The sequence below is a fragment of the Aquarana catesbeiana genome, linkage group LG02 (genome assembly GCF_042186555.1).
Source record: "Aquarana catesbeiana isolate 2022-GZ linkage group LG02, ASM4218655v1, whole genome shotgun sequence".
In the NCBI taxonomy this organism is placed as follows: Eukaryota; Metazoa; Chordata; class Amphibia; order Anura; family Ranidae; genus Aquarana; species Aquarana catesbeiana.
In genome coordinates this window covers 10,787,804-10,808,476 of record NC_133325.1, presented here as the reverse complement: position 1 = coordinate 10,808,476, position 20,673 = coordinate 10,787,804, and the positions used below count along the sequence as shown (strand labels likewise).

General features: G+C 48.8%; 1 protein-coding gene across 1 annotated transcript in view; it reads left to right on the top strand.

Annotated features, from left to right (window-relative positions):
* LOC141126627 (rho-related GTP-binding protein RhoG) overlaps window positions 1–18,155 on the top strand; it is a 52,265-nt gene extending 34,110 nt beyond the window's left edge. The window contains exon 2 of the mRNA XM_073612547.1: window positions 13,861–18,155. Within this exon, the coding sequence (XP_073468648.1) occupies window positions 13,889–14,464 (576 nt within the window). The 5' untranslated portion in view covers window positions 13,861–13,888 and the 3' untranslated portion in view covers window positions 14,465–18,155. The remainder of the gene's footprint in view (window positions 1–13,860) is intronic.
* The last annotated feature ends 2,518 nt before the right edge of the window (window positions 18,156–20,673 follow it).

Below are 20,673 nucleotides of genomic sequence, written 5' to 3'. Positions count from 1 at the left end.
TCCATCTGTGACCAAGTGACCCATCTCTATCTGTCACCATGTTACCCATCTCCATCTGTCACCACGTAACTCGTCTCCATCTGTCACCACGTGACTCGTCTCCATCTGTCACCAAGTGACCCATCTCCATGTGTCACCACGTAACCCATCTCCATCTGTCACCACGTAACCCATCTCCATCTGTCACCACGTGACTCGTCTCCATCTGTGAACAAGTGACCCATCTCCATCTGTCACCACGTGACCCATCTCCATCTATCACCACGTGACCCATCTCCATCTGTGACCAAGTGACCCATCTCCATCTGTCACCAAGCGACCCATCTCCATCTGTGACCAAGTGACCCATCTCTATCTGTCACCATGTGACCCATCTCCATCTATCACCACGTGACCCATCTCCATCTGTCACCACGTGACCCATTTCCATTTGTGACCAAGTGACCCATCTCCATCTCTCACCATGTGACCCATCTCCATCTATCACCACGTGACCCATCTCCATCTGTCACCACGTGACCCATTTCCATTTGTGACCAAGTGACCCATCTCCATCTGTCACCACGTGACTCGTCTCCATCTGTCACCACGTGACCCGTCTCCATCTGTCACCACGTGACCCATCTCCATCTGTGACCACGTGACTCGTCTCCATCTGTCACCACGTGACCTATCTCCATCTGTCACCACGTGACCCGTCTCCATCTATCATCACGTGACCCATCTCCATCTGTCACCACGTGACCCGTCTCCATCTATCATCACGTGACCCGTCTCCATCTGTCACCATGTGACCCGTCTCCATCTGTCACCACGTGACCCGTCTCCATCTATCACCACGTGACCCATCTCCATCTGTCACCACGTGACTCGTCTCCATCTGTCACCACGTGACTCGTCTCCATCTGTCACCACGTGACCCATCTCCATCTGTCACCACGTGACCCATCTCCATCTGTGACCAAGTGACCCATCTCCATCTGTCACCACGTGACCCATCTCCATCTATCACCACGTGACTCGTCTCCATCTGTCACCACGTGACCCATCTCCATCTATCACCACGTGACCCGTCTCCATTTGTCACCATGTGACCCATTTCCATTTGTGACCAAGTGACCCATCTCCATCTGTCACCACGTGACCCATCTCCATCTATCACCACGTGACCCATCTCCATCTATCACCACGTGACCCATCTCCATCTGTCACCACGTGACCCATCTCCATCTGTAACCAAGTGACTCGTCTCCATCTGTCACCACGTGACCCATCTCCATCTATCACCACGTGACCCATCTCTATCTGTCACCATATGACCCATCTCCATCTGTGACCAAGTGACCCATCTCCATCTGTGACCAAGTGACCCATCTCCATCTGTGACCAAGTGACCCATCTCCATCTGTGACCAAGTGACCCATCTCCATCTGTCACCACGTGACCCATCTCCATCTGTCACCAAGTGACCCATCTCCATCTGTCACCACGTGACCCATCTCCATCTGTCACCACGTGACCCATCTCCATCTGTGACCAAGTGACCCCTCTCCATCTGTCACCAAGTGACCCATCTCCATCTGTCACCACATGACCCATCTCCATCTATCACCACGTGACCCATCTCCATCTGTCACCATGTGACCCATTTCCATTTGTGACCAAGTGACCCATCTCCATCTCTCACCATGTGACCCATCTCCATCTATCACCATGTGACCCATCTCCATCTGTCACCACGTGACCCATTTCCATTTGTGACCAAGTGACCCATCTCCATCTGTCACCACGTGACCCATCTTTATCTGTCACCACGTGACCCATCTCCATCTATCACCACGTGACCCATCTCCATCTGTGACCAAGTGACCCATCTCCATCTGTCACCAAACGACCCATCTCCATCTGTGACCAAGTGACCCATCTCCATCTGTGACCAAGTGACCCCTCTCCATCTGTGACCAAGTGACCCGTCTCCATCTGTGACCAAGTGACCCCTCTCCATCTATCACCACGTGACCCATCTCCACCTGTCACCACGTGACCCATCTCCATCTGTCACCAAGTGACTCGTCTCCGTCTGTCACCACATGACCCATCTCCATCTATCACCACGTGACCCATCTCCATCTATCACCACGTGACCCATCTCCATCTGTGACCACGTGACCCATCTCCATCTATCACCACGTGACCCGTCTCCATCTGTCACCATGTGACCCATTTCCATTCGTGACCAAGTGACCCATCTCCATCTGTCACCACGTGACCCATCTCCATCTATCACCACGTGACCCATCTCCATCTATCACCACGTGACCCATCTCCATCTGTCACCACGTGACCCATCTCCATCTGTAACCACGTGACTCGTCTCCATCTGTCACCACGTGACCCATCTCCATCTATCACCACGTGACCCATCTCTATCTGTCACCATGTGACCCATCTCCATCTGTGACCAAGTGACCTATCTCCATCTGTGACCAAGTGACCCATCTCCATCTGTGACCAAGTGACCCATCTCCATCTGTCACCACGTGACCCATCTCCATCTGTCACCACGTGACCCATCTCCATCTGTCACCAAGTGACCCATCTCCATCTGTCACCACGTGACCCATCTCCATCTGTCACCAAGTGACTCGTCTCCATCTGTCACTACGTGACCCATCTCCATCTGTCACCACGTGACCCATCTCCATCTGTGACCAAGTGACCCCTCTCCATCTGTCACCAAGTGACCCATCTCCATCTGTCACCACATGACCCATCTCCATCTATCACCACGTGACCCATCTCCATCTGTCACCACGTGACCTATTTCCATTTGTGACCAAGTGACCCATCTCCATCTGTCACCACGTGACCCATCTCTATCTGTGACCAAGTGACCCATCTTCATCTGTCACCACATGACCCATCTCCATCTATCACCATGTGACCCATCTCCATCTGTCACCACGTGACCCATTTCCATTTGTGACCAAGTGACCCATCTCCATCTGTCACCACGTGACCCATCTCCATCTGTCACCACGTGACCCATCTCCATCTATCACCACGTGACCCATCTCCATCTGTGACCAAGTGACCCATCTCCATCTGTCACCAAGCGACCCATCTCCATCTGTGACCAAATGACCCATCTCTATCTGTCACCATGTGACCCATCTCCATCTATCAACACGTGACCCATCTCCATCTGTCACCACGTGACCCATTTCCATTTGTGACCAAGTGACCCATCTCCATCTCTCACCATGTGACCCATCTCCATCTATCACCACGTGACCCATCTCCATCTGTCACCACGTGACCCATTTCCATTTGTGACCAAGTGACCCATCTCCATCTCTCACCATGTGACCCATCTCCATCTATCAACATGTGACCCATCTCCATCTGTCACCACGTGACCCATTTCCATTTGTGACCAAGTGACCCATCTCCATCTGTCACCATGTGACCCATCTCCATCTATCACCACGTGACCCATCTCCATCTGTGACCAAGTGACCCATCTCCATCTGTGACCAAGTGACCCATCTCTATCTGTCACCATGTTACCCATCTCCATCTGTCACCACGTGACTCGTCTCCATCTGTCACCACGTGACTCGTCTCCATCTGTCACCAAGTGACCCATCTCCATGTGTCACCACGTAACCCATCTCCATCTGTCACCACGTAACCCATCTCCATCTGTCACCACGTGACTCGTCTCCATCTGTGAACAAGTGACCCATCTCCATCTGTCACCACGTGACCCATCTCCATCTATCACCACGTGACCCATCTCCATCTGTGACCAAGTGACCCATCTCCATCTGTCACCAAGCGACCCATCTCCATCTGTGACCAAGTGACCCATCTCTATCTGTCACCATGTGACCCATCTCCATCTATCACCACGTGACCCATCTCCATCTGTCACCACGTGACCCATTTCCATTTGTGACCAAGTGACCCATCTCCATCTCTCACCATGTGACCCATCTCCATCTATCACCACGTGACCCATCTCCATCTGTCACCACGTGACCCATTTCCATTTGTGACCAAGTGACCCATCTCCATCTGTCACCACGTGACCCGTCTCCATCTGTCACCACGTGACCCATCTCCATCTGTGACCACGTGACTCGTCTCCATCTGTCACCACGTGACCTATCTCCATCTGTCACCACGTGACCCGTCTCCATCTATCATCACGTGACCCATCTCCATCTGTCACCACGTGACCCGTCTCCATCTATCATCACGTGACCCGTCTCCATCTGTCACCATGTGACCCGTCTCCATCTGTCACCACGTGACCCGTCTCCATCTATCACCACGTGACCCATCTCCATCTGTCACCACGTGACTCGTCTCCATCTGTCACCACGTGACTCGTCTCCATCTGTCACCACGTGACCCATCTCCATCTGTCACCACGTGACCCATCTCCATCTGTGACCAAGTGACCCATCTCCATCTGTCACCACGTGACCCATCTCCATCTATCACCACGTGACTCGTCTCCATCTGTCACCACGTGACCCATCTCCATCTATCACCACGTGACCCGTCTCCATTTGTCACCATGTGACCCATTTCCATTTGTGACCAAGTGACCCATCTCCATCTGTCACCACGTGACCCATCTCCATCTATCACCACGTGACCCATCTCCATCTATCACCACGTGACCCATCTCCATCTGTCACCACGTGACCCATCTCCATCTGTAACCAAGTGACTCGTCTCCATCTGTCACCACGTGACCCATCTCCATCTATCACCACGTGACCCATCTCTATCTGTCACCATATGACCCATCTCCATCTGTGACCAAGTGACCCATCTCCATCTGTGACCAAGTGACCCATCTCCATCTGTGACCAAGTGACCCATCTCCATCTGTGACCAAGTGACCCATCTCCATCTGTCACCACGTGACCCATCTCCATCTGTCACCAAGTGACCCATCTCCATCTGTCACCACGTGACCCATCTCCATCTGTCACCACGTGACCCATCTCCATCTGTGACCAAGTGACCCCTCTCCATCTGTCACCAAGTGACCCATCTCCATCTGTCACCACATGACCCATCTCCATCTATCACCACGTGACCCATCTCCATCTGTCACCATGTGACCCATTTCCATTTGTGACCAAGTGACCCATCTCCATCTCTCACCATGTGACCCATCTCCATCTATCACCATGTGACCCATCTCCATCTGTCACCACGTGACCCATTTCCATTTGTGACCAAGTGACCCATCTCCATCTGTCACCACGTGACCCATCTTTATCTGTCACCACGTGACCCATCTCCATCTATCACCACGTGACCCATCTCCATCTGTGACCAAGTGACCCATCTCCATCTGTCACCAAACGACCCATCTCCATCTGTGACCAAGTGACCCATCTCCATCTGTGACCAAGTGACCCCTCTCCATCTGTGACCAAGTGACCCGTCTCCATCTGTGACCAAGTGACCCCTCTCCATCTATCACCACGTGACCCATCTCCCCCTGTCACCACGTGACCCATCTCCATCTGTCACCAAGTGACTCGTCTCCGTCTGTCACCACATGACCCATCTCCATCTATCACCACGTGACCCATCTCCATCTATCACCACGTGACCCATCTCCATCTGTGACCACGTGACCCATCTCCATCTATCACCACGTGACCCGTCTCCATCTGTCACCATGTGACCCATTTCCATTCGTGACCAAGTGACCCATCTCCATCTGTCACCACGTGACCCATCTCCATCTATCACCACGTGACCCATCTCCATCTATCACCACGTGACCCATCTCCATCTGTCACCACGTGACCCATCTCCATCTGTAACCACGTGACTCGTCTCCATCTGTCACCACGTGACCCATCTCCATCTATCACCACGTGACCCATCTCTATCTGTCACCATGTGACCCATCTCCATCTGTGACCAAGTGACCTATCTCCATCTGTGACCAAGTGACCCATCTCCATCTGTGACCAAGTGACCCATCTCCATCTGTCACCACGTGACCCATCTCCATCTGTCACCACGTGACCCATCTCCATCTGTCACCAAGTGACCCATCTCCATCTGTCACCACGTGACCCATCTCCATCTGTCACCAAGTGACTCGTCTCCATCTGTCACTACGTGACCCATCTCCATCTGTCACCACGTGACCCATCTCCATCTGTGACCAAGTGACCCCTCTCCATCTGTCACCAAGTGACCCATCTCCATCTGTCACCACATGACCCATCTCCATCTATCACCACGTGACCCATCTCCATCTGTCACCACGTGACCTATTTCCATTTGTGACCAAGTGACCCATCTCCATCTGTCACCACGTGACCCATCTCTATCTGTGACCAAGTGACCCATCTTCATCTGTCACCACATGACCCATCTCCATCTATCACCATGTGACCCATCTCCATCTGTCACCACGTGACCCATTTCCATTTGTGACCAAGTGACCCATCTCCATCTGTCACCACGTGACCCATCTCCATCTATCACCACGTGACCCATCTCCATCTATCACCACGTGACCCATCTCCATCTGTGACCAAGTGACCCATCTCCATCTGTCACCAAGTGACCCATCTCCATCTGTGACCAAATGACCCATCTCTATCTGTCACCATGTGACCCATCTCCATCTGTCACCACGTGACCCATCTCCATCTATCACCACGTGACCCATCTCCATCTGTGACCAAGTGACCCATCTCCATCTGTCACCAAGTGACCCATCTCCATCTGTGACCAAATGACCCATCTCTATCTGTCACCATGTGACCCATCTCCATCTATCAACACGTGACCCATCTCCATCTGTCACCACGTGACCCATTTCCATTTGTGACCAAGTGACCCATCTCCATCTCTCACCATGTGACCCATCTCCATCTATCACCACGTGACCCATCTCCATCTGTCACCACGTGACCCATTTCCATTTGTGACCAAGTGACCCATCTCCATCTCTCACCACGTGACTCGTCTCCATCTGTCACCACGTGACCCGTCTCCATCTGTCACCACGTGACCCATCTCCATCTATCACCATGTGACCCATTTCCATTTGTGACCAAGTGACCCATCTCCATCTATCACCACGTGACCCATCTCCATCTGTGACCAAGTGACCCATCTCCATCTGTCACCACGTAACTCGTCTCCATCTGTCACCACGTGACTCGTCTCCATCTGTCACCACGTGACTCGTCTCCATCTGTCACCACGTGACTCGTCTCCATCTGTGACCACGTGACCCATCTCCATGTGTCACCACGTAACCCATCTCCATCTGTCACCACGTGACTCGTCTCCATCTGTCACCACGTGACCCATCTCCATCTGTCACCACGTGACCCGTCTCCATCTGTCACCACGTGACCCGTCTCCATCTGTCATCACGTGACCCGTCTCCATCTGTCACCACGTGACCCGTCTCCATCTGTCACCACGTGACCCGTCTCCATCTGTCATCACGTGACCCATCTCCATCTGTCACCACGTGACCCATCTCCATCTGTCACCACGTTACCCGTCGCCATCTGTCACCACGTGACCAATCTCCATCTGTCACCATGTGACCCGTCTCCATCTGTCACCACGTGACCCATCTCCATCTGTCACCACGTGACTCGTCTCCATCTGTCACCACGTGACCCGTCTCCATCTGTCACCACGTGACTCGTCTCCATCTGTGACCACGTGACTCGTCTCCATCTGTCACCACGTGACCCATCTCCATCTGTCACCACGTGACCCGTCTCCATCTATCATCACGTGACCCGTCTCCATCTGTCACCATGTGACCCGTCTCCATCTGTCACCACGTGACCCGTCTCCATCTATCATCACGTGACCCATCTCCATCTGTCACCACGTGACCCGTCTCCATCTATCATCACGTGACCCATCTCCATCTGTGACCACGTGACTCGTCTCCATCTGTCACCACGTGACCCGTCTCCATCTATCATCACGTGACCCATCTCCATCTGTCACCATGTGACCCGTCTCCATCTATCATCACGTGACCCGTCTCCATCTGTCACCATGTGACCCACCTCCATCTGTCACCACGCGACCCGTCTCCATCTATCATCACGTGACCCATCTCCATCTGTCACCACGTGACCCGTCTCCATCTATCATCACGTGACCCGTCTCCATCTGTCACCATGTGACCCATCTCCATCTGTCACCATGTGACCCATCTCCATCTGTGACCAAGTGACCCATCTCCATCTGTGACCAAGTGACCCATCTCCATCTGTCACCACGTGACCCATCTCCATCTATCACCACGTGACCCATCTCCATCTGTCACCACGTGACCCGTCTCCATCTATCATCACGTGACCCGTCTCCATCCTTCACCATGTGACCCGTCTCCATCTGTCACCACGTGACCCATCTCCATCTATCACCACGTGACCCATCTCCATCTATCACCACGTGACCCATCTCCATCTGTCACCACGTGACTCATCTCCATCTGTCACCACGTGACTCATCTCCATCTGTCACCACGTGACCCATCTCCATCTATCACCACGTGACTCGTCTCCATCTGTCACCACGTGACCCATCTCCATCTGTCACCACGTGACCCATCTCCATCTGTTACCACGTGACCCATCTCCACATATCCCCACATGAGCCATCTCCATTTGTTACCTTGTGACCCCTCTCCACCTGTCCCCAGGTGATCAGTCTCCATCTGTGACCACGTGACTCGTCTCCATCTGTCACCATGTGACTCTTCTCCATCTGTCACCATGTGACTCGTCTCCATCTGTGACCACGTGACCCATCTCCATCTGTGACCACGTGCCTCGTCTCCATCTGTGACCAAGTGACCCGTCTCCAACTGTCACCACATGACTCATCTCCATCTGTCACCACGTGACTCGTCTCCATCTGTAAAAAACAAGTGACCCATCTCCATCTGTGACCACGTGACCTGCCACCATCTGTCACCACGTGACCCATCTCCATCTGTCACCACGTGACCCATCTCCATCTGTCACCACGTGACCTCCCTCCATCTGCCTCTTCTTCATCTGTCATCATGTGATGCATTACCATCTGTGATCACATGCCCCATCTCCATCTGTCACCATGTAACTGGTCTCCATCCGTCACCAGGTGACCAATCTCCATCTGTAATCATGTGACCCGTCTTTACATATCCCCACATGACCCATCTCCATCCGTCACCAGGTGACCAGTCTCCATCTGTGACTACATGACCCATCTCCATCTGTCACCACATGAACCTGACCAGGTGACCCGTCTCCATCTGTCACCATGTGCCCCCTCTCCATCTGTCACCAGGTGATCAGTCTCCATCTGTGCCCACGTGACCTGCCGCTATCTGTGACCTAGTGACCCGCCTCCATCTGTGATCACGTGACCCGTCTCCACCTATCACCATATGACCCATCTTCATCTGTCCTCACGTGCCCCATCTCCATCTGTCACCAGGTGCCCCATCTCTATCTGTCACCACGTAACCCGTCTTCATCCGTCACCACGTGCCCCCTCTCCATCTGTCACCAGGTGACCAGTCTCCATCTGTGATCATGTAACCCGTCTCCACATATCCCCACATGACCCCTCTCCATCTGTCTCCAGGTGACCAGTTTCCATCTGTGACCACGTGACCCATCTCCATCTGTGACCAAGTGACCCATCTCCATCTGTCACCACGTGACCCATCTCCATCTATCACCACGTGACTCGTCTCCATCTGTCACCACGTGACCCATCTCTATCTGTCACCACGTGACCCATCTCCATCTGTCACCACGTGACCCGTCTCCATCTATCATCACGTGACCCGTCTCCATCCTTCACCATGTGACCCGTCTCCATCTGTCACCACGCGACCCATCTCCATCTATCACCACGTGACCCATCTCCATCTGTCACCACGTGACTCATCTCCATCTGTCACCACGTGACTCATCTCCATCTGTCACCACGTGACTCGTCTCCATCTGTCACCACGTGACCCATCTCCATCTGTCACCATGTTACCCATCTCCATCTGTTACCACGTGACCCATCTCCACATATCCCCACATGAGCCATCTCCATTTGTTACCTTGTGACCCATCTCCACCTGTCCCCAGGTGATCAGTCTCCATCAGTGACCACGTGACCTGCTGCCATCTTTGACCTTGTGACCCGCCTCCATCTGTGACCACGTGACTCGTCTCCATCTGTCACCATGTGACTCTTCTCCATCTGTCACCATGTGACTCGTCTCCATCTGTGACCACGTGACCCATCTCCATCTGTGACCACGTGCCTCGTCTCCATCTGTGACCAAGTGACCCGTCTCCAACTGTCACCACATGACTCATCTCCATCTGTCACCACGTGACTCGTCTCCATCTGTAAAAAACAAGTGACCCATCTCCATCTGTGACCACGTGACCTGCCACCATCTGTCACCACGTGACCCATCTCCATCTGTCACCACGTGACCTCCCTCCATCTGCCTCTTCTTCATCTGTCATCATGTGATGCATTACCATCTGTGATCACATGCCCCATCTCCATCTGTCACCATGTAACTGGTCTCCATCCGTCACCAGGTGACCAATCTCCATCTGTAATCATGTGACCCGTCTTTACATATCCCCACATGACCCATCTCCATCCGTCACCAGGTGACCAGTCTCCATCTGTGACTACATGACCCATCTCCATCTGTCACCACATGAACCTGAGCAGGTGACCCGTCTCCAACTGTCACCATGTGCCCCCTCTCCATCTGTCACCAGGTGATCAGTCTCCATCTGTGCCCACGTGACCTGCCGCTATCTGTGACCTAGTGACCCGCCTCCATCTGTGATCACGTGACCCGTCTCCACCTATCACCATATGACCCATCTTCATCTGTCCTCACGTGCCCCATCTCCATCTGTCACCAGGTGCCCCATCTCTATCTGTCACCACGTAACCCGTCTTCATCCGTCACCACGTGCCCCCTCTCCATCTGTCACCAGGTGACCAGTCTCCATCTGTGATCATGTAACCCGTCTCCACATATCCCCACATGACCCCTCTCCATCTGTCTCCAGGTGACCAGTTTCCATCTGTGACCACGTGACCCGTCTCCATCTGTGACCATGTGACCCATCTCCATCTGTGACCACGTGACCCATCTCCATCTGTGACCACGTGACCCGTCTCCACCACAAATTCACCAGTTGGGGACCAAGAGCCAACTCCCAGGCCAAGTGCTGTCACACAGGGGAGGGGAGGCATGCCATTCAGTGGCCCAATAGCTATTATTGATGATGATTGTCAACGACTTTGCAAGGAATGTGATGGTGGAGAAGGGGCAGTGAAGGTAAGTATAGGCATTGGAGGGTAAGTAGTATGGAAGGGTGCTCAGGGATTTTTCTGACAGGTTCAATTATAAAGAATATACCGTACTTATCAGAAATACTGTTATAGCCCATCAGAGGGTCAGAGGTCACAGCAATGGGCCTATCAGCTGGTAGAACTTACACAGAGCCTTCCAATTCAGGCAAGAGATGGGGCACCAGATGACCTCTGACCCCCTGACACCTAAATAAAAGGAACAATATAAATAATGTTAACCTACAAAGTGACCACTGTGGTCAATGCCACATCATCTGTTTTGTGATTCCTGCTGGGAATTGAGCTCAGGGACCCAGGGCAGCAAGGCAAGCATGCTAACCACCAAGCCAGATCCACCAAAGTCGCCATCACAAGGAGACATGGACGGAAGGCGTTTTTCTCCGAGGTTTTATATATAGAGCTGGAGATTCTATTTTTGAAGAGTCAGGAAGATCTGGTGTGACGGGGTTAAGGAGATATAGTTGGGAGGAAGTTGTGTGAAATGAGGAAGTGGCCGGAGAGTGTCACATGGAACTTCCTCTTTGTGGTTGTCAGGAAATAGTGAAGGGGATTTCTTCACATTCTTTACTGGTAAAATATTTCTGGAAAGCTGAACTGATGAAACTTGAGTTACAGGACACCAAAGTTTCTCATAACAATAAATGACACAGTTCACCGACCCCCATCCCAGGACACCACAAGATCTCCCAACCATGAATGACACAGTTCACCAACCCCCCCCCCATCCCAGGACACCACAAGATCTCCCAACCATGAATGACACAGTTCACCGACCCCCATCCCAGGACACCAGAAGATCTCCCAACCATGAATGATACAGTTCACTGACCCCCCATTCCAGGACACCACAAGATCTCCCAACCATTAATGACACAGTTCACCGACCCCCATCCCAGGACACCACAAGATCTCCCAACCATGAATGATACAGTTCACTGACCCCCCATCCCAGGACACCACAAGATCTCCCAACCATTAATGACACAGTTCACCGACCCCTCCCCCATCCCAGGACACCACAAGATCTCCCAACCATTAATGACACAGTTCACCGACCCCTCCCCCATCCCAGGACACCACAAGATCTCCCAACCATTAATGACACAGTTCTCCAACCCCCCATCCCAGGACACCACAAGATTTCCCAGCCATAAATGACACAGTTCACTGACCCCCATCCCAGGACACCACAAGATCTCCCAACCATGAATGACATAGTTCACTGACCCCCCTATCCCAGGACACCACAAGATCTCCCAACCATTAATGACACAGTTCTCCAACCCCCCATCCCAGGACACCACAAGATTTCCCAGCCATAAATGACACAGTTCACTGACCCCCATCCCAGGACACCACAAGATCTCCCAACCATGAATGACATAGTTCACTGACCCCCCTATCCCAGGACACCACAAGATCCCCAAACCATGAATGACACAGTTCACTGACCCCCAAAAAAATGTCACTTAAACCTGCTTGCGGCTGTAATGTATTGCCAGATCCCGGCAATATAGATAAAAAAATATTTTAAAAAACAGTGTGGGTCCCCCGCCCCAGTCCATACCAAGCCCTTTGGGTCTGGATATTATGGTGAACTCCACACCAATTTTTTTTTTTTTTTCGAGTCTGGTATGGACGGGGGAACCCAGGCCGTTTTTTTCTTAATGCTGTCATAGGGATCCCCTTAACCACTTCAATACACTGTATTATATACAGTATACTATACGGACTTCACTATATACTCTGCTGAAAAATTGGGCCTTAGGTGTTGGTGGTGGGAACACGAGGCCTTGCCATCTTCCATCCCTCACAAACACTTGGTTAGTGCCATCCCTCCACTTCTCTGTAGTAGCAGCCTGTAAATGACAACCACCAGCACCTTCCACCTCCATGTCCTCGATGGATCCGTAAATCCAGCATAAATCCAAGTCAATGATGTGGAAATTTTGTCCATGGAAATGCTGATAGATTTTTTACTACTGAAAATTTGTATTGTTGCCAAGTCAAATAAGTCATTTTTGCTGTTGTATTGTATAAATCTATGATATGAACGTCGGCTTAAACAAAACGCATGTTCAAGGGTCTGTACACCCAAACTGATGGGTGAAGGTTGGTAAAATCTTCTGCAAAGCTCTGATTTTCCAGCTACAAGCTGGAGCCATTGTGATAGGGTCTTCTCCTGTCTTTGAAGAGTTGGGGTTCTCCTTTATTTAGATTACTCAGACTTCTACAAGAGGCGTAAGTCTCTGTAGTAATTTGGGGAGATCTTGCAGCTGGTGTCCTTGATGATTATAAGGAAGCCAGTTGGTTGTCCATCCTCCGCTTACATTAAATATTGGTTTTAGGTATTCTTATCGTTGACAGTTTTGTTCGATGTTCACGTTTCGTACACCTGACTTTATTCTTATGTCTCTTTTCCAGGTTGCTGAAACTGGACACAACGGAGACCATGCAGAGCATTAAGTGTGTGGTAGTCGGAGACGGAGCTGTGGGGAAAACTTGTCTTCTCATCTGTTACACAACCAATGCTTTCCCCAAGGAGTACATCCCCACAGTGTTTGACAACTACAGTGCCCAATGTACAGTGGATGGAAAAACCGTGAGCCTGAACTTGTGGGACACAGCTGGCCAAGAAGAGTACGACCGACTAAGGACATTGTCTTACCCCCAGACTAATGTCTTCATCATCTGCTTCTCCATTGCCAGTCCCCCATCCTATGAGAACGTCAAGCACAAGTGGTATCCTGAAGTGGGCCACCATTGTCCTAATGTTCCCATTCTCCTAGTGGGCACCAAGAAGGATCTAAGAGCCAACCCAGATATCATCAAAAAGCTAAAAGAGCAGAACCAGCTACCGATCACCCACCAACAAGGGGTCAGCTTGTCCAAGCAAATTCACGCAGTGAAGTATATGGAGTGCTCAGCGCTGAACCAAGATGGCATCAAAGAGGTTTTCTCAGAGTCAGTGAGGGCCGTTCTCAATCCAAATCCAGTAAAAAAGAAGAGTCCATGCTTCTTACTGTGAAACGAAAAGCCTCCAAGATGATGATCTGGTCACTGTGACCTCCCTGTGTTGATCTCAGATTATGTGACTTTATCCTGAAGAACCACAACCTATGTAGACCTCAAGGACCGAAATTACAGACTCTTCCATGTGTTCCTTATGTAAAATGTTCATTAGACCAAAGAAGCTTAATATTTCAGACAGCACCAAACGGTTTTGTCTCTTCCAATGTTGGGCATGAAATTTCGCACCTCATAACATTCATGGAATATAAGAAGACGTCTCGTGTTTTGTGTGGCACCACCTGAGACTGCTGAGGTTATAGAAAGTGCAGAACTATGCAAATTCTTCTTATATTATGAGAATTCTTTATCGCAATACTGCATTTTTACAATTTTTTTGCAACATAATCGTGTTTTCTTTTTAATTATCATTTTTTTGCTTCTTGAAGAAACCAGCAGCCATATTACTATATGTGAAGTTTGAAGACTTGGAAGAACTCTGCTTGACGCTATTTGCATCTAAACTGGTCATATATTGAAAGTTCAATGCGAAAAACAACCTGTGAAAAACTGCTTTCAGTTTAGGGGTCCCTATGGCTCTAACAGTCAAGACGCCTGAGGAAGAATTTTAACATCAGAATGGCCACGACCCGTGTAGAGCATGATGCCATAAGTGGTCAGGTCTGAGGAAGACAATTTATGAGCTTCTCTTCTGATTCCGAAGCTCCTGGTTTAACAAACACAGAATTGTGCACCCTTGGTATCTCCCAATCATGGCTCCTCTGATTTCCTCCTCAGTCTGAGAAGTTTAGAAGGCACAAAATGGACTTTCTTCTGCTTTTATGTTATATTACGCTCCACAAACATTGGGATGATGTGGACTTCAGAAATCTACGTCTGATGGATGCTGAAGATTGCTGAGAATTTCATGGAACAGCAACTCCTAGCAACTTCCTGCATGTAGACTTCCCAGTGCCACTGGCCTGGAGCTCAGTTGTCTATGGAGGTGAGGTAAGGGTGCACAGATGGAGTGTCCTTACCCCCAGAGACAAGGCAGCAATAGTCTCTATATGAGTCTGGAATGTTAGTGGCTTCCTCAGCTGAAGAAAATTAAACCAAACTAGTAACTGGCTATAAATACAGTAATTATTTTAATATTTCTATTAATAAAATACCCAGGACGAATAGGACAAACTTTGTTTACATGGGAGTCCTTCTCCAAAGTGAATCTGCCATTGGTAGAGAGCTAATCAGCAACAATAAATGTTCAATAGCCCACATGCCCACAAATTTTATACTGCACCATAACCTATAGAGAGGTGTTTGTTTTGAAGGACACAGGAGGGGGTTGAGGGATGCCACAGCTCCGACATAGAAATGTACATACTGTGCCTAATTTCAGGACATTTAGGGGGTCACACTGAAGAAGCCCCAGGTACTAACCACAGATACAGGTACTCTGTTACAACACGTGTGCACTATTGAGAGCGGGCATTTCCCAAATTGGTGCCAAATACTAATTCATTGGCAGTAATCCCAATTTTTGTATTTGGTCTTGGCCCAACTTTGAAGAACAAAATTAAAGCGATGGATGGCTTCTTCCATCGCAGGCTACCAACATAGCTCTCTTTACGCATTTAGGATGATACAACAGAATAATGGTCAATGTCATAAAGATGGAGTACAAAAATCAATACCAATTCTTTGGGCACAACTGAAGACAAGTGGATTCTGGACTTAGGAGAAAGAGATGAGAAGTGACTTCTTCACTGCTTAACAAGTGTCATCAGATAATGGATATTTAATGGGTAATGTCACTGATAAGCTACAATTACCACCATATGATAAAATCTTCTAGTTTCTTTCCAGGCATTTTTCTGAACCCTCATAAACCCCCAATGAATCCTCATGGAATATTCATAAAACCCTCAATGAATCCTCTTGAAACTTTCATAAAACCCTCAAGGAATCCTCATGGAACTTTCATAAAACCTACACAGAATCCTCATACAATTTTCATAAAACCCTCAAGAAATCATCATGGAACGTTCATAAAACCCTCAAGGAATCATCGCGGAACGTTCAAAAAACCCTCAAGGGTACCTTAAGGAACTTTCATAAACTCTCATGAAATATTTGTGCAACTTTCATAACACCTTCATGAAATAATTGTAGAAACTTTCATAAAACCCTCATGGCATCTTCAGTGAACCCTTATGGAATCATTGTGGAACCCTCATAAAACCTTCTTGGAATCCTTGTGCAATTTTTATGAACCTTCATAGACCTTCAATGAATCCTCATGAAATGTTCATAAAACCCTTAATATATCCTCTTGAAACTTTCATAAAATCCTCAAGGAATCTTCGTGGAACTTTCATAAAACCCTCAAGGAATCCTCATAGAATTTTCATAAAACCCTCAAGGAATCCTTAAGGAACTTTCATAAAAATTCTCATGAAATATTTGTGGAACTTTCATAAAACCCTCATGAAATATTTGTGGAACTTTCATAAACCCCTCGTGGAATCCTCAGTGAACCTTTAAGGAATCCTCATGGAATTTTCATAAATCCCTCAATGAATCCTCACAGAACTTTCTTAAAACCCTCAATGAATCCTCAAAAAATTTTCATAAAACCCTCAAGAAATCCTTATGGAACTTTCATAAAACCCTCAAGAAATCCTCATGAAACTTTCATAAAACCCTCCATGAATCCTCATGAAACTTTCATAAAACCCTCCATGAATCCTCATAGAACTTTCAAGAATCCCTAAATGAATCCTAATGGAACTTTCATAAATCGCCTCAATGAATCCTCAAGGAACTTTCATGAAACCACCATGAAGTATTTGTGGAACATTCATAAAACCCTCATGAAATCTTTGAGGAACTTTCATAAAACCCTCATGGATCCTTCAGTAAATCCTCATGGAATCATTATGGAGCCCTCAAAAAACTCAAATGAAATCCCTGTGAAACCCTCATAAAACCTTCAGCATACCCTCAAGGAATCTTTGTGGATGTCTCAAAGAACCCTCATAAAACCCTCATGGATTGTTCATGTTTCTTGGCTTAGTTTGCCAAACCATTATGTTTTATTTGATATATCAGACCACAGGAATACAGCATGTCTGTTTGTTAAACCTTTTTAAACACAAACATCTCTTTCTGGCTTACAGTCCACTATGTATATTTTTATAGACTGTGTAAGTGAGGCATTATTAGTATTCATGGATAGATATATGAAGGTGCCCGTAGATGTAAGATGTTCTATGGATTGACATAAACATACACAATCTACATCGGTCAAGCATACTGGTTTACCTATCACAGACATCCCCATGGCCGGCTTAGTTCTGGAGAACAAAGGAAACATTCTGGCTTAGCCGGGGGTGTCTGGACAGATTGGGGTAGCCCATAGACAGTCCTTTCCTGATATGACCGATGACAAGATTGGTCCACAATTGTCTTATATCTATGGGCACATTAAAAGTGTTGAGGAGACAATTAGAATAAAAGAAGTATGGAAGGAAGGTGTTATAGCAGAAGATGAAAGAAGTCTTATATTTTATCTACTCAGCCATCAGCATCTAACTCAGGGTTCCATGGTTTGTGTATTGTCCGTATTCAGATCGCTATGTTCCTGTTATACGCCTCGTAGCCCCTGTTTTCTCTATCACTATTTCTGAATAAAGAATATTAATATATCGTTGTGTCTCTGATCAAGTCACACCAAATAAAGAACGTTCATTTTATAGAAGGGAGGCTGGATTATAGGTATGAACCCTGAACCCCAGGCAAAAAAATCCAATTCTATTCATGAAGTATTTATTAATTGGTGATCGGTCTGATGACTGTGCCGGTATCTGGAGTCATATTCAGTGATCAGTCGGATGACTGTGCCGGTATCTGGAGCCATATTCAGTGATCGGTCTGATGACTGTGCCGGTATCTGGAGCCATATTCAGTGATCGGTCTGATGACTGTGCCGGTATCTGGAGCCATATTCAGTGATCGGTCTGATGACTGTGCCGGTATCTGGAGCCATATTCAGTGATCGGTCTGATGACTGTGCCGGTATCTGGAGCCATATTCAGTGATCGGTCTGATGACTGTGCCGGTATCTGGAGCCATATTCGGTGATCGGTCTGATGACTGTGCCGGTATCTGGAGCCATATTCAGTGATCAGTCTGATGACTGTGCCGGTATCTGGAGCCATATTCAGTGATCGGTCTGATGACTGTGCCGGTATCTGGAGCCATATTCAGTGATCGGTCTGATGACTGTGCCGGTATCTGGAGCCATATTCAGTGATCGGTCTGATGACTGTGCCGGTATCTGGAGTCATATTCAGTGATCAGTCTGATGACTGTGCCGGTATCTGGAGTAATATTCAGTGATCGGTCTGATGACTGTGCCGGTATCTGGAGCCATAACTGGTGATCGGTCTGATGACTGTGCCGGTATCTGGAGCCATATTCAGTGATCGGTCTGATGACTGTGCCGGTATCTGGAGCCATATTCGGTGATCGGTCTGATGACTGTGCCGGTATCTGGAGCCATATTCAGTGATCGGTCTGATGACTGTGCCGGTATCTGGAGCCATATTCAGTGATTGGTCTGATGACTGTGCCGGTATCTGGAGCCATATTCAGTGATCGGTCTGATGACTGTGCCGGTATCTGGAGCCATATTCAGTGATCGGTCTGATGACTGTGCCGGTATCTGGAGTCATATTCAGTGATCAGTCTGATGACTGTGCCGGTATCTGGAGTAATATTCAGTGATCGGTCTGATGACTGTGCCGGTATCTGGAGCCATAACTGGTGATCGGTCTGATGACTGTGCCGGTATCTGGAGCCATATTCAGTGATCGGTCTGATGACTGTGCCGGTATCTGGAGCCATATTCATTGATCGGTCTGATGACTGTGCCGGTATCTGGAGCCATATTCAGTGATCGGTCTGATGACTGTGCCGGTATCTGGAGCCATATTCAGTGATCGGTCTGATGACTGTGCCGGTATCTGGAGCCATATTTGGTGATCAGTCTGATGATTGTGCCGGTATCTGGAGTCATATTCAGTGATCAGTCTGATGACTGTGCCGGTATCTGGAGCCATATTCAGTGATCGGTCTGATGACTGTGCTGGTATCTGGAGCCATATTCAGTGATCGGTCTGATGACTGTGCCGGTATCTGGAGCCATATTTGGTGATCGGTCTGATGACTGTGCCGGTATCTGGAGCCATATTCAGTGATCGGTCTGATGACTGTGCCGGTATCTGGAGCCATATTCAGTGATCGGTCTGATGACTGTGCCGGTATCTGGAGACATATTCGGTGATCAGTCTGATGACTGTGCCGGTATCTGGAGCCATATTCAGTGATCGGTCTGATGACTGTGCTGGTATCTGGAGCCATATTCGGTGATCGGTCTGATGACTGTGCCGGTATCTGGAGCTATCATCAGACTAATTACCCCTCAGGATCCCTCTAATTGTATCGATCCAGTACACACTTTGTTCAGTAGTACCATCCCCAGATGAAGGGGGCGCTCTGAACACCCAAAACATGTTGGTGTTTTATGAAATAAGAGTTTGAATGAAATGAAATGTGGACTTCATACATCCTGTTTCTGGAGCTTTCCCCCTCATACACCCATTACACCGTTTCCTTTCCCTTCCCTTCCTTCCACCCTTCTCTTGACCCCTCTCTTCTTCTCTCCCTTCTCCACTTGTCCCACTTTCTTCCTTCATTGTTTTCCATTTTTGTTTTAATTCTTTATTTCTTTCATTTAAAAAACAATAAGGTTTATGCACGACACCAGAAAGGTCACATGTCCCTTTATCAAAGGGTATACCAAGCATAGGTGATGAATCAATCTGAAATGTCCTGAATGACCAGTAAGTGATCAAAACGATGAGGTACAAAGTAACCAAGATGGGGAGAGGAATGGAAAAGAACATGGGGTACAATGGACAGGGGAAAGAGGACCATCTATGTAGGTGGCAATAAGGGGGGGGAGGTATAGGGCATTACATGGGTCAGGAAGAGGAGAAAAAGAGAAAAAACCTCCCCAGGTGTTGGGACAGATAAGGAGCAAATTCAAGTCTCTTCAAACATGAGAGCTTCGCCTTCCTCTGAAAATGGGAAGTCTAGCCAGTAAAACCAAGTCTTCTTGAAGGCTTCATGCTTATTCTGGGAGGAGAGTATAAGGTCCTC